Source organism: Oreochromis niloticus, linkage group LG2 (assembly GCF_001858045.2).
Source record: "Oreochromis niloticus isolate F11D_XX linkage group LG2, O_niloticus_UMD_NMBU, whole genome shotgun sequence".
Lineage (NCBI taxonomy): Eukaryota > Metazoa > Chordata > Actinopteri > Cichliformes > Cichlidae > Oreochromis > Oreochromis niloticus.
This window is the reverse complement of record NC_031966.2, coordinates 28937168-28952823: the sequence shown is the minus strand read 5'-3', so window position 1 is coordinate 28952823 and position 15656 is coordinate 28937168. Positions and strand designations below refer to the sequence as shown.

General features: G+C 40.2%; 1 protein-coding gene across 7 annotated transcripts; it reads right to left on the bottom strand.

Moving 5' to 3' along the window:
• Positions 1-116: 116 nt before the first annotated feature.
• On the bottom strand, positions 117-15322 carry tnip1 (TNFAIP3 interacting protein 1). Of its 7 annotated transcripts, none has more exons than XM_013271733.3 (18): positions 15203-15322; positions 10794-10976; positions 8733-8876; positions 8525-8613; positions 8271-8330; positions 7431-7640; positions 6590-6684; positions 6046-6208; positions 5695-5787; positions 5506-5571; positions 4040-4171; positions 3795-3923; positions 3578-3712; positions 3356-3481; positions 3109-3192; positions 2457-2670; positions 2100-2196; positions 117-1826 (listed from the first exon to the last, which is right to left on the bottom strand). In XM_013271733.3, the coding sequence occupies exons 2-17, from the start codon at positions 10939-10941 to the stop codon at positions 2162-2164; spliced, it is 1923 nt and encodes a 640-aa protein (XP_013127187.2). In that variant the 5' UTR covers positions 10942-10976; positions 15203-15322; the 3' UTR covers positions 117-1826; positions 2100-2161. The 7 variants fall into 7 exon arrangements, with proteins under 7 accessions (XP_013127187.2, XP_013127186.2, XP_005468005.2 ...); XM_013271732.3 differs by lacking the exon at positions 15203-15322 and adding an exon at positions 11933-12091; XM_005467948.4 differs by lacking the exon at positions 15203-15322 and adding an exon at positions 11933-12091 and having other exon boundaries at positions 2457-2580.
• Between the last annotated feature and the right edge of the window lie 334 nt (positions 15323-15656).

Here is a 15656-nt window from a genome sequence, read left to right as displayed (position 1 = left end):
CACGGTGTTGTGCAGTTTTTATGAGAAACAAACGTGGGTGCTGTGTCACAGAAAGGTGAAAACGATGTACTCTGTGGAACAAAACGGGAAGATAAACAGACAGTAAGATACTAATGAGACATTTAGAATAGATTTATTAAGCCAGTCAAATACAAAAAGTCTCACATGTGCTTTTTTCCTACAGCAAAAAAAAGGAGAAAAAAAAGAAAATAGGCTACAAACCAGGAAAATACATCTGCCATAAATTACAGCATACCTTTCAAAGTGCAATTCTGTTAATGTCTCATCTCAGCTCTAGCCCATCCTGATTGTTCCCTGTTGATATCTTGCTAGATAAAAGTAAGCCATTTCAAACCTTTTTTTTTTTTTGAAGCCCTTCATCTGACTAGTCAAAATACACTATACTAAGTAATCATAACTGGTATTCAGTTTAAACAGGCAAGGCTTGTTGATTCGGAGATCAGATTAAACTTTTTCCTAATAGTGTGACCTGGAGGTGTGGATCCGCTATCTGTTATTGCGACTTTGACTGCGTTACAGCAGTTCACAGGTCAGTCGGCAAGGTGTGGGTTGCTGGTTGTTGAAGTGGATGGAAACAAAAAGTCGAGACATCCCGACAGAGGGTTTTATCCTCTGGAGTGGCTGTACTGCTGTAACTGGGTGTCTAACCACGGCCTCTGAATTCTGATGAAAATCGTCCTCATTCTGCTGCTTGAGCTGAATTTAGATATTTTGTACTGGTAAGTACAACTCAGGTTATATGACATAACAGGTATATGAGGACGCGGCTGCTGCCTTAAGATTTTGCTGCTGTAACTCTTGGTACTGTGTGTTGGGGCTACGCTGTGTGCAGTGGTACAGGATGCAGTGAGATGAGCATAAATATCGGAATGAGTGGTCAAATCAAGTTGAAGTGTTTAATGAGATTAGGTCCATCATCATGGGGGAGAAATTACAAAAAAAAAAAAAAAAAGGTTGTGTATGTACTGCGTATTGTGTCTGATACAAACATACAATGTCAATAGCTACAATATATTGGGATTACACTAACAACATAGAAAGAACAGCATTACTAAAGACAATGATTTACACTTAGTCAATGCAACTATCAAAACAGCAGGTTATAAATAAATTATCAGTAATCACAATCATGTTTTTTTTTTTGGTATGATACCATCAAAATTCATTTCCCAAAATTTTTGTATTTCAACAACCACTTTTGAACAGTTACACAGTTATGGGACAGTTCTATAACATCGATGGTACTGAAAACCCTCATAAATCAATTAACATTCACATTTTAAGCTCTATGATTCAGTGTACCTATATAATCATTCATGGTTGGAATGAGTATATGTAGTCTTAGTCTTACTGGGGAATGGCTTCCTGTGACCCTACAAGTAACAAACTACTTGTTACATACTTGCAGATAGACAATCACATAGGTATATTGTCTGGAAAACAAAACAAAACAAAAAAATCTATGTTAATTATTCCAACCTATTTAACAAATGACTTAAAGTTGCCGATAAAAAAATCTAAACAATATTTCATGTGTATATTCAGAATAGCATCACAAATAGCCTTATAAAACGCAAGTATAAACAACATTACAATAGGATATCTACAGTTCAGTAGGAAAATTATAGGTCAAATCACACCTTGTCAACTCAAAAACAAACTGATTTCATGCTACTACCCAGGCTCCTTTTAAGTGGGTACGGTGATGCTTTAGTGCTTTCCAGGATCAATGTTCTGTCGCTCCCTTTTTCCAAATCCTGTTCCAGGTGCTCCGGTCGCTGCTGCTGCTGCCGCCGCTGACTGATCTACGGACACCAAAGTAAGGTGCAGAACTAAATTATTGCATCATGTTTCAAAAGAATCATTGGTGATTTGCATGAACGGATAGTGCTGCTAATAGTTGGTATGAACATAAATAAGCCTTACCCCACTATAGTTTACACCTCTGAGCTGAAGAACTTTAAGCATAACTAATGACAAAGTTTGGCTCATTGTTCTTCCACTACAAGTGTTTGAATACACACACCATCTTGTATTGTGCAATAGAAATAAACTACATATGACTGGTTGTATCTTACCTGCATTCTCTGGTGGTGGTCGTGAACTTTCTCCTACTGCTCTGGCCCCTCTCAACCCCCTCTCAGGTTGATTGAATGACAACTGCCAAGGAAAACCCTGATTTAAAAAAACCCAAAAAAAACACAGAACAATTATGTTAAAATTTCTATTCTTACTCGTCGCAATCAGCAGCCCTCAAGTCTTTGCCATAACCTAATATTGGTTATTGAATGTAAGCGTGCTGCCCCCAGCAAGTAAGGGAAGTAGAGGTAAGAGAGAAATTGAAAAGAGAAAAAAAAAAAAAAGAGAGCCTTGTTTCTTCAGTGAACCAGAGTCACTCCAGAGACAAAGACAGAGGGGCTTTAGAGCGCCCTTACCGGGGTAACGGGTTGGAAGTCTCGTACAGGGGTGGTGCTGCGGCGGCTGCGGCTGCGGCGCCTGCTGCATTGGGCATCCGGGAGGGAAGTGTATGGGCCAACCTTCAAGGCCCTGCGGTCCCACCTGCACAAAGGGACCACAGTAGGGAGGGCTCAGCGGGCCGTTCACTGAGTCTGACGTGGGGTCTGAGGTACGTCTTTCCTGCTGCTGCCCCTACGAGGGATCACAAGTACACATGTGATCCCCAATCAGTGCTTTGCGGCTACTCTCAGCGAATGCAGCGGCCCTGTTGTGGCACGGGACGCTGCTGACCTTCAACCCTGCTGCGGTTCTGCCTCCCACTGAGGCGTGCCAGTGTTCACCTCGCTGCTCCCAAATGCACTGACCGAAACAAGCTAGCTGCAGTGAGGCTCTTGTGATTCGTTTGGCATGAACCTACTACAGTCAAGTCAATCTAGTCTTCCACCATTCTGTCACTAGGGGGCACTAGTCTGCAAGCTTTACCCACCACCTGTAGCCCTTTTGGAACTTTCTTTTCAGGAGTCTTAAATATGCTTCAACAAATGGCCACACTGACCAAATATTTCACCTACTCAGTGTAACAGCACCTTTTAATCCACCATTTCAGTGTATATGTAACACTAGCAGTACCTGTTTGTGATGCTGCATCTGCAGTCTCTCCAGCTTACATCTCTCTGTACGTTCTCTCTGACACTCGTTCTGCGCCTGATGAAGCTGCGCCACACCAACAAGTACACAACAAGAAAAATAAAGAACCTCATATTAGGGCAGGTCAGCTAGAATAGCCACTAGCAGCAAAATTATACAAAAGCTAAAGCTTTCCTGGTCACATTATATACAGGGGAAAAAAAAATATGTCGCATGAGCACGATCTTACCTGATTGGTCAAATTAGTAATCTGACCCTGAAGTCTTTCAACTTGCCGCCTCAAGTCCTCTTTCTCTTCATTCATTCGCTCCCTGTCGCTCCTTTCTTTTCTGAAGTCCTCCTCAAAGATTTTTACCTGAAGTGCAAAGAAAGAAAAAGCAGCTGAAGGGAAATGCCCACGTAACTGCAGGACTGCGACAGTGTGTGTGTGTAAATGTTCTGTTTATCTGACCTGTTCTTTAAGTACAGCAATTTGAGTGAGCAGCTCCTGTTTCTTAAAGTTGTTGGCTGCATCTGCAAAGTTGCCCTGGCCAGGAGGTTGTTGGGAGGATGAAGGTGAGTGTAGGTTTAAGGCTTCTTCTAAAGCCTGAATAAGACAAAAACCAATGTTACCCTGACAGAAACGTTACTGCGCCTGATTGCTCTTTTTGCATCTCTTCCACACTCACTCGGTTGAGGCGTTGGATCTCCTTCTCTTGGTATTCTCTCTGTTTGCTGAGGGGCACCAGCTGATCCTGCAAGTAACGGATCTTCTGCTTCAGCTCGGCCGTCTCGGTGTTTAAACACTCCTTCTCCCCCTGGAACGAACGCACACGGACACCATGGCTTTAAAAACACCTTTTCCACAGTCAATCTGTGCCCTGCTTTCGTTTAGACCAGTTTCACCTGGCCTTTTCCACATCTGTATTCTCACCTGGACATTTTCGATCTTGGACTTGGCCAGCAGCAGCTTCTTGTCGTAGTCGCGTTGCCTCTGCTCCCGCTCAGCCTCCAGCTCAAGCACAGTTTTCTGTGACTCGGCTAGCCGTTGTCTGAGGTCTGTGATCTGAGGAAAAGTGGCAATCTTTTAGTTTAGGAAATGATCACATTGTCAAAGATCCAATTTTTTATAAATTGCCATAAAGTGCCTAATAATAAATAAAACCAATTAAGTAATAACGCTCCGGTATTGACAGGCATTAGCTTCAGAAATGTTATCTAAATAGAAAACTAAGCCATCAAATTCGCAAACACGCACTGCTGTTTTTGTGTAACATATGAACGAACCGAGTGACGCAAATGGATATATCTAGGGTTCTGTGGTTATAACCCAAAGCTGCACGGTGTCCCTGTCTGAACGAAGTGTGAATGTAGGTTTGTACATAATTGTGGGTGTGCACAACATAGGTGTGTGAGTGTCAATGTGAGAGTGTGTACGTCTGTGTGTCTCTGCTGCCCTCTGACTGCACCACAGCAGGAAGTCAGCGGGTACCGGAGAGGTAAGGGGAATTCTTACTGAAGTGTGACAGGCCTTGTGGTAAGCATGTTCAGATCGCAAGCTATTGCAAGATTGCACCTTTTCCACTGGACAAGCACATTTAAAAAAAGAAAAAAAGAAAAGAAAGAAAAAAGAGAAAAAAAGAAGAAAAAAACTAGACACATACACAGCTGCTTCTCTGCCAAGTCATAAACACAAACTTCAAAGTCCTGTTTGTTAAAGTTTTTTTTTTTCAAATTAAAAATGCTTTCCATCTGTCACTTCACCCATCACAGGTTTTTTGCTTGTTTTTCTGTTAAATCACGATATTTCACCTAATTAATGTCACGATGCTCAGTGATCAGTAATATTTTTTTTTAGTTTGGCAAAACACTTGAAACTAAATTCAACCATCACTTGGAAAATGTGTTGCTACAGGCACCAGAAGCAACTTTAATTCATAAAATAAGTAATTAAAACAATATTTGAACCCCACAGGTAACTAACCTTAGCTTCTTTATATGCTGAAATGAATACAGTGGAACTCTTTAGTTCAATTTCAGCTTTTCATAGCATGTAATCAATTTTACACACAAATCACTGAGTCTGGTGTTACGGAGAGACACCCAGTGAAATTTGTGACTGGTACCTCACTTGTACTGACACTTGTTAAATCACTTTTACTGGGTACAAGTGATTTATTTTAAGTCCAAAAGAGCGTTTAACATCTCTTTCAGCTAAACTGGACCAAACAGAGCTAACTGATGCAAGTGATTCAATATTTTGGTTTGAAATTTAACCTGAAATTTAAAAAAAAGAAGTTAAAAAAAAGAAAAAACTGTCTTTAAAATTCTTTTAAGCAGTCAAGAGCACCGTAACGCCTTCCCACACCCGTCACAGCAGCTGTAAAGTCATTACTGTACCTTCTGCTCAAACTGTGACTTCATGGCGTTCCACTGAATGTCCCACTGCTTGTTCACCTCCAGCACCTGTAAGAAGCCAGAAAGCGAAACAAACACCACTGAACATGTAGGAAACAAAATACACAGAGACTTTCCCCTATGGCAAAAGAGGATGAGCAGTAAGTAAGAAAGTAAGCAAGCAAGACTCACATCCTTTCTCTGCTTCTCCAAAAGCTTGATCTTCTTTTCATACACCTCGACATCACAAGGTTTAGTTGGGGTTTTCTCTGCAGCTTTTCCACTCTGGGGGGTTGGGGGAACATAAAATATTCCTAAATCCACAACATTACTACATTACGCACATTGTAAGAGGTCACGAGTGGGAAATTTTCAGTCACAAGATTATTGAGAATCATTTAATTAAATGTCTTTAAAAAGAACACAGATTAAAAACTGGTTTTGGTAAAAAATACTTTATAGAAATGTTTTAAATATGAAGCTGCAGCATATAATGTATGTGTACAAATTTAAATAAATCAATTTTAATTAAACTGAAACTACCTTCTGTGGTGTGGTGGCCTCCATTTTGGGTCGGACAGCCGCAGATTCCTCCTTCACCGGCTCCTCTTTGGCCTCTGGAGTTTCAGCGTCAGGTGGCGACGCAGATGCTGCCGCCACTGCTGCCGCTCCTGTGACCAACTCCTTAAGTTTCTGATTTTCCTGTCTATACCGGCATGAAAATGAAAATGATAGTGTTTGAGAACTAGGTCTCATTCTAAGACATGGCTGTCATCATGCTCCAGCTATTGGAGGGCTTCTGGGAAGAACCTACAACGCCAGAAAGCCCTGGAATAATCCCCTTCAGAAGTGAAAGCGTGCTTAATTGTTAACATCAAGGGCAAAGTAAAGATTAGGTGACACATATTTTATTAACAGTAATGAGAATTTGACTCGTCATAAAATCAAATGATTATAAGAAGCAAAACAGTCCCACAAAAAAAAAATAAAAAAATTAAAAAACAGACCAGAAGAAAAGAGAACAAGATGTCAGAGCGATAGTATTGTTTTATTTGTAGCACAGTCACATCAAAAGGAGAAACATTACCTCAGCTGTTCCAAGTCTCGATTCCTGATATGATGATCCTCTTCCATTTTCTTTCTAAGCTCATTGTTCTCTTGTCTGAGCTGCTCACAGAGAGTCTATAAAACCCAAAGAGGACAATATTAAACACCATTCTGACATTTTCTTATGATCTGTATTCAGTCGCATATCCAGAAATGCCATCAACCCAGTGACACAAAGATAAACTTATGTTGCGTTTTAAATTATGTTGGAATGCAAGTCACGTGTACTCTAACAGATAAGGAAATGCCATTTCCTTTATCTGACAAATCAAGCTTTAGTTTCCCATTTTCATCCCATTAAATAACCCTTTTCCCGCCCACAGGGTTTTGAGGAAAAATTAATGTTCCATGTAGTGAAAGTAGTGAGACTTTAAAAATATTTTATTGAATGTTTTATACGTTCTACACAGAGCACCGAGTACGTTCAGCTTTTGTTTTTTTTAAGTTTTTAAGTCTCCAGCCTACTTGGTCTACCACAAATAACACTTAAATCACTGTTAAAGTGCTGAAACAACATCCGTCCAGATGAAGTATTATTGCATCTGTAGTTTTACACTCGCGACCCGTCAAATCTGACACAAAAATGCTTTTAAAGTCAGCAAGTTATCCCGGGCGTGCCATAGCGGTAGTATTTAGCGCGACAGTTTCAAGTTGCTATAACAAAATTTAGATTTTATATTTTTCTTTAACATGACTGATCATTGTATAAACACTTGGTTTGCTCTTGCACTATTACAACACTTAAATCACTATTTCTAATAAGCACTGTGGTGATTTGTCATATTTTTTTAGTTTAATGACACAATAGTTGTGTGCAATACCTGTAGGAGGGAGGTCCTCTGTTCATTCTTTTGGACTTTTGAAGAAAGATGATGAAACTCCACAGCCATGCGACCAAGGTGCGCTAACAGCTGGTTTGGGTTGGACTCCTCAGCAAATATGCTGAATGAGCTCTCTAGCCTCTTCAGCTGGCTCGCTAGCTCGATGTTCTCCTGAGGAAGGAGGGGAATTACTCCTACTGCTGACCCGGCCTGAAGATACCCACACAAGTAACCAGTCAGTCACCTGTTCCTCTCAAGCTGACTCAGTGAGCGTGCTCTCAATTACATATGAATTTAAAACACCATTCTGTAAGAGTCATCATTCTCTATGAAAGGGAGCAGCCGATTTGTATGAAAGGCAAACTAGTTGGTCCTGTTGGGTTTATTTTTACTACCCACAGACTACAATTAGCTCTTCTTCTTTTGCCAACATATATTTTAGATGGGAAGGTAGGCTAAAATTTTTAGAATATGTGACAGGCTGGCCACTAGCATAAGTTTTAACATGTGCACCTCAACATTGGCCTAGTGTCCTGTTAACACATCCCCTGGGATTTAGTGTGTGAATGAATCAGCGGTGTAATTCTAGTCAGTGACAATCCTGGACTTTCCCCTGACTGACTCAGGCTGGAGCTACCAGTATTGAGTTTTTTGGTGAGTCAACACACCAAGGATGCATGTCCAATATTGAGGAAATGGCTATAAAGAGGAATGATTAAATTTAACCTCACTAAACAGAAACCTATACAAACTAATGTCAGTCCTTTCATAGGGTAAAGAATAAATGCTAATAATAACCATATGATTCAAATAGATTTGAGCTATACATCTGGTACGTACTGTCAATGCCTCTGAAGTCTTTCCCTCCATATTCACCACCTCAAACTCTGACATGGCATCCTATAAAAAAATATATATATACATATATACATACACACACACACACAACTCGAACATGATGCCAAAAAACAACGACGAAGTTAACATTCTCCACTCAGATGTTATATTGTAGGCCCTGATAATGCCTACAGCTAGTCTTAAAATAATAACAGGGTCATTTCTACCTGAACAGAAAGCACAAACAGATTATTTACATTGGGCTTCTCTGGCTGAAGAGTCTTTCCTAAACAGCTTGATTGCTCCTCCTTCTGCTCGGCTGTGGTATGTAAACAGGGTTTATTACCTGAAATACACCAAATGAACATTAATGGTAACAATCAGCCAAATGCTGGCCACACTGTGTAATAATCCAAAAATGTGAAGAAAAGTCTCCTTCGTTGCCTTTAAGTATGTGAAACCTACTTTGTGTCTCAGTTTGAATGGGCCCTCCCATACACAAACTGGCGGCGAAGCTGGACGATTTCAGGGCTTCGTTGTCTCTCACAAGTTCCTCCACTCGCTGCCGAAGCCTCGACGCCTCTGACTGAGACTCTTCCAGCAAATCACCTGCAGGTATTAGAGAGAGCTCGTCTCTATCTAGTAACACCTTCACTTAATCTAGCTTTGTGTCTACCGGCAAACCCTGTTGTCACTAAAAATATCAGCACAACATCAAACAACGTGTGACAGAAACTCCGTGAGAGAGTAAGCACTCCTTTAGTTAGTCACTGACCCATTCATATTAATAGCATGTGAGTTTTTAAATGGATGACCAAAGCAGATTTTCAGGTTTCACTACATTTCACCACATTGACACTGAATGACACTTTAGGATTTTGTTTTGACTACAAACATACATGATGCTACAACATCACATGTTCTCTTTGAGGCTACGTCAAATTCGTTTTAAATAACAAATGTGTTATTTAAAAAGTCTGTTCAACTTTCTGCTGCTACAGAATTCAAGCTGAGCAGTTTTCTCAACTTTCTGTGTAGAAACTTTCGGAAAAAACGTTTTGAGCATCCACTGTGACCAAGGAGCACATGGTAAATCGGTGCTCCAACATCAGTAAAAGAAAGCCACCATCAAAGTTGGAAATCCAGTGGCATTACGGACATAATGAGCCAAAAAGAGCAGTCTAACTGAAGTAGATGTTCCATCTTCCTGAGCTGAGGATGAAGATCGTGACCAAATTAAAGCTAGACCCGGAACAAAGGACAAAACTCCCCTCACTCACTGACAAAATCCCATCACAGGAGATGCTTGTAGATGTGAACGCAGCTCTACCTCGAGCTTTCCTGACTACCAATATCACTAAAACCAATGAGCTAGATGTCACTGCCACAATAATCCTAAAAACACTGATCTACTTTTAGTCCAAGTAGGCTGGAGAGAAATAACTGGAAAAACATCTGGGAGGAAGAAATGATACAACACCAAAGCCAAGCGGCTGGTGGATCTAAGAGCAGCAACCTCAGAAAAAGTGCCAGTCAAGATCACAAAGGTAGACATCCAGCAACGAGCCTCTAGAATGAAGAGCTAGACAGCACCAGGACCTAAAATAATTGAAGATGATTGATGAAGAAGCTAACACACCATGGACAGCTGGCAGCACAAATAAAAGGGACTGCTAACAGCAGGTACTCTTCTGTACTGAATAACAAAGGCCAGAACAATCTGAGCAGGAAGGAACCCCCACAAGGGTACAACACCATCAAACTACAAGCCAGCCAATTACCTGCTTCCTCTTAACATGGAAGATCCACTCAGGGTCTTATGAACTAGGCTGAGTGGCCACATGAGCCAATATATGATACATGCAGAGCTCTGGAAATAACAGTACTGGGTCCAAGGACCCAAGTTGATGGCTGTGCAAAGGAGCCCCGGAGACTATGCAGTACATTGTCGACACAATCAAGTGGCTGGGATAGTGTAAAGGAACATATGTGCCACATATGGATTAAAAATCCACACTTCTTGATGGGAGATACAGCCAAGGATGGCTGAGAACAACAGGCCTAAAGTCCTACGGGATTTCAAGTTCCAGACAGTCGTGCAGCTGCTAACCATAGTGGTGGATGACAAAGAGCAGAAAAGCCTTGTCTATCACAATGCAGCAGTGATAGACATGGTAATCCCAGCGGTAAGCAAGATCTGAAAGCGAGCTCACAAGAAAACAAAAAAGTACCAATGGCTGAAAGAACAACTGGAGCAGCGTGGTAACAGGAGCATTAGGAGCTGTAACCCCAAGACTTGAAGAATGGCTCCAGCAGATTCCAGGCACAATCTCAGAGGTCACTGTCCAGAGGAGTGCAATCCTAGATACTGCACAGAACTCTCAAACTTCCAAGCCTCTGGTAAAGGATCCAAGCATAAGGAACACACGCCACAGCCCCAGGGGTTGAAAAGGATCGACACACAGACAGACACACATACACACGGCCTTAACTTCAACTTGAGATAACTAGTCTTTAGAAACATACCTAAGCTCTTAAGTCCCTTCATCCGTTCTCTCAGCATGCTGTTCTCTTCCAGCAGCTGCCGATAGCTGCTCCCTCCTCCAGCCTCATCCCTGGCCTTGACCTCACTCCCACCTGGATCATAGATGCGGTATGGTCCTTTCCCCTCCATTGCCGTTGCTTACTTCCTACACATTGTCCTCTGAACTGTGGAAAGAAGACACAAACTGGTATTTTTAACTTAATAAAAATATCAGAAGCTACGCAGCAGGAGACACAAGAACACACAGAAGAAGTCAGGAGTAGCTGACCTTTACAGAAAACAAAGAGTTTTCTAACAGGCTGAAAAAGTAAACAACTGGAAAAAGAAATCCTGGCAATTGTTACATTGTGAAGTTATATTTAAGCTCCGACTTAAAATTGTGTCACAGATATAGGTTATTTAAAAGTATAAAAGGTACACCACAAGATCACCAAATACGCTCGTACTCTCAAAGTTGAACACTTGAACATAAGATAAAGTTTTATAACAGGAGCTCGGAAGTAAAAGCAAATATGCTCAGATGAAATTAATACCACCTGCCTTTTTTTTAATACTACACAGCGTGACACTAGCGACCTGTTATAATTTCTAACGGGACGACTGTGGACTATGAGCGAAACGTTGTACGGAAAATAAAAATCCGACGACGACTTTGAGAGGACAAATTCTGTACTATGAACCCTGACAGAGCCGGACATATGGCAAAAATGTGCTAGCTATTTTGATGGGAAAATATGACAACTACAACGTTCTTATCCTGGGAAAAGGGAACAAAAGCAGAGCAAAGAAAATAACAAAACAAAACAAAATGTAATGCAAATCCAACTAACACACATCTATCCAGGAGACCAGACTCAAATACACCACAATCTAGCTAATGACAGCTACCTTGATTGGCTGAAGAAAGCTAATATTAGTTTTCGCTGTTGTCATGCAAATTGCTAGCAACATCCTCGTTAGCTGTCGGCTAGCTAACACTAGATGACTGTGCGGGAAACGAAGGCGCTAAACTCCCCTTATTTTTCCTCTACAGAGACTGTAATCGATTCGGTAAATCGCTGGAAACGCGGAGATAAACGCCAAGCCAAAAAAACAAAGAGGTGGCTTTTTTGCTCGGTACCTTTCAGCTCGCAGTGGCCTCTCGTCTGCCCAGACATGTATTGCGGAAGTGGTCTACTGAGTCTATGCTGTAACCTGGGAAATTCCACCTCGCAACGTTTGGTAAACAGCGATGATTGACAGCAACGTGGCCAATCGCAGCTCGGCTCTATCAGAGGGGCACCAACAGGAGCAGCTGACCTTAATGTAAACACTGGAGCAAAAGCTCTACATGTATTCTAACCGTGGAGGTATTACCAGAATTGCCAAACCTGTTCACATGATCTACTTTTAGGCATCAATATCCATATATGGCAAAACAGTGAATGATGCAATAATTCGATGGTAAGTAAGACTCATAATAATAATAATGATAATATTTTTTTTTTAAATCCCCTGTATTTTCTCTTGAATTGTAATCATTTTAATTATATTTCGTATTAACATTACTATTGTTTTTACTGTGTACTGTCTGAACCCCCGACTATCACTCCCATCCCCCCAAAGTCATGCGACAAACCCCGACCATTTTCACTCAGTGACTTTTTTTTCCCTCATTGATAAATTCAGAGATGGAGCTGGTGGGGGTTTCTGTGATTGCATCACATATTTCCTCTGAACTGAGAGGGCAATACGTTTTAGTTCGAGTTACGCAGATTTTTAAGCTGAACTAAATTATTGTTAAGAGATGTGTAATGATGAGTTTAGAGCTGGAACAAAACTTGTTATTCTATCCACATTTTTATGCAAATGAAATACTGGATAAATTAAACATTTGTTTACATTTCTTTTAAAAAAAAAAAAACAGCAAATCGTAAATGTGATTAAAAAATACATTTAAATAAAGTAGTTTCCTGAAAAACGTCCAAACACACTGTTTTGTCTATTTCCTGATTAACTATCTAGTTGATCAAGAAATGGATTAGCTTTAACTGCGATATAACAAATAAAATGAAGATGAACTATTTGTTTTATAAATAAGGTAAATAACTGACTTTTACGTTCTTTGAGCTTGTATAAGAGTTCAGCCTGTGAGACGTGAATATTACAGTAGTAATATTCTTTTTTTTTCCAGTCCATTATGTTCATATGAGGTATTAAGAGTACACACTGTACATATAACACAATCAACCCCAAATATTAGTTTTTTCAGTGCTGACCTAACTCTTTTTAATTAAACGTCCACTCCAGTTGTATGTATGTTGTCTCAAGGAAGGTTGGAACACCCATATATCGATAGATAAGGAAAACATGTAGAGTGCTAAATTAACAGACTCATCATTTATTGGATGGAACTTTTACTTAAAACTGTGTTTCTCACACATTGCTCACTATATTTGACCAGAACTGTCCCAACTTTATTGAAGACCCCCCAAGAAGGCTAAAATTAATCACTTGGAGCAATAGTGACATCTTGTGGGAATTAACAAACAGATAATCTGCGGTTATGTTTCTTCCTCAGGGAGTAATATACGCTGTTCCTCTGGTAGCTGGAAACGCAAAGTGTGATACTTGATCATTCAGCTTGTGGCTACACACAATCACACTGAACCACACAAGGATATTCCCGGCTGAGAAGCCTCCTGCGTAATTTGTAAGGCTCTGTGAGGAGTGCTAATAAAATCTTACACAAATAACAAGTAAAACTGCTATACATGACATAATTCATACCAAACCTCAACTAATCTTATACTTGTGTTTAGCTTTTCTATTATTGTTACTTCCTGTCATGTAAAAACTCTACTGGTGGGTTACTGACATAGTGTTAAAACTGTTTTAACAGAGAAATCAGCTTGATTTTAAATAGAAGTTCCTTTTACTCATTGATGTCTTTGACTTAACCTCTCTCACAGAAAATCTTACTGTAAAGAAAGAGAATAAGTGAGAAAACAAGAGACAGTGGGTGGACAGCATGTGATTTAAGACAACACACCTTATTTGAAAATCCTTTCACAAATCAGCCATAAACACCCTTTTCAAGTCAAGTGAAAAGTCACATGCTTCAACTAAAGCCACGTACAACAATGAAACAATAGGCGTACGCACACATGCACACACAAAGGGTATCTATCCCTTTGGCCATAAAAGTCTGGTAAAAATGTGTGACTGTGGTCCCCAGAGAGCCATTTAGTGTCTACAGGAAAAAGCAAGAGCACAGCTCATGTGGCTGTCACACACACAGAAGTTGTTTTTTCCTCATTCCTGTGCCTGCCAACATTTACATTGCCCATATTTTTTTTGGTGCAAAGTGTTTCCACTTCGGGCTGCTGTGATGTGCAGAAATGATAAACAGGCTGATGACTCTGAGACTGCCAGAAGAAAACAAAAACTACAGGCCTGAGGATACAGGAAATGTCACCCATCATTCAGTCTTGCTGGGTGACAAACTGCACACTTTTTCTTATGCTCCCACCAACATTTGACAATGTTTTAAAGCACTGCACAAAGCTAGCAGAGTGAACACATGATATGTTTGTTTTTTGGTTTTTTTTAATGAGCAATCCTCAAATTTGAGCCCTTCTCTAAACCCTTTTTGTCTGTAGCACAGAGTAGGCACCTCACCCTGCTGAGACAGGGACACTTTCTCATCTCCCAGCAGTGGAAATTAGCAGCTGATAGTCATTAGCTCTGTGCTACTTAATACAAAAAGTCCTTGTGTTTGCCGAGTAGTGACCAGCCATCCTTCTCGAGGCATTAAATCAGGGACATTATTCCTGCTGAGACTCTATCGCAATGCAAAAACCACCCAAAAAACTGGGCTACATATCACTGGCAACAGATACAAATGTATTTTAACATTTTACAGGTTACTTACATCAATTTTAGTTAAGAAAAAAAAGTTTTAGACTTTATAAAATCCAAGACTTTGTATTAGCTCTCGGCCTGTGTGTAATGGATACTAACAGATTTATTTATGATAATGAGTAAATCAGTTTTAAAGTATAATCTGAGTTATTTTATCTTCACTTTTTATAACACACAACCGTATTTAAAACTGTTTTTAAATGGAAAAAACAAAAGCAATATGATAATATACACTGTGGTCAATATATACAACAGATTTTTATACAATATTTATCACAAATCTCTTCTTTTCTAGCGTGATGGATGTTTTCACTGTTACATTTGCCCAAAACATTCTGTTGCAAACAAAGGGCAGCTTATAACTGAGAACAAAAACTGACCCACCCAAAACTATATTTTAAAAAATCCACATATCTATACAAATGCACGCATCTAAAATATTCTTTACTTACATTTCAAATGTTAAAACAAATAAACAACAACTCACCCACACATTTAGCTCGTATCGGAGAGGCACTTTTTAAGGAAACTGGTGAATGGGGGGAAGCGATTTCACTGTGAGACTTGGGGAATTCCCATAACCCATAAAATGGCCTGATACTGAAGGCTCAGAACCTGGTGTGTGTCCAACTGTTTGGCCTGCCTTTGCCAACACATGAATGGAAAGCTGTATACATTTAAATCATTTATGTGCAGCAGCTTGCAGTTTGCAGCACATGTACGTGCTTCATATAAGGATGCATGGCAAAAAACCTACAATACTGAATGATACAAAAGAGACTCTGGGCACATGATGTGACATGTATAACAGAGAAAAATGCATAGACAACCTATACTAGTGTGTATGCACAGTGTGGCAGGCCTACATGCAGAACAGTGCTTGGCTTGTTTGCATGAAGGAACCACAGTTATGAAAACTGTAACAACATGAAGTCAAAGGC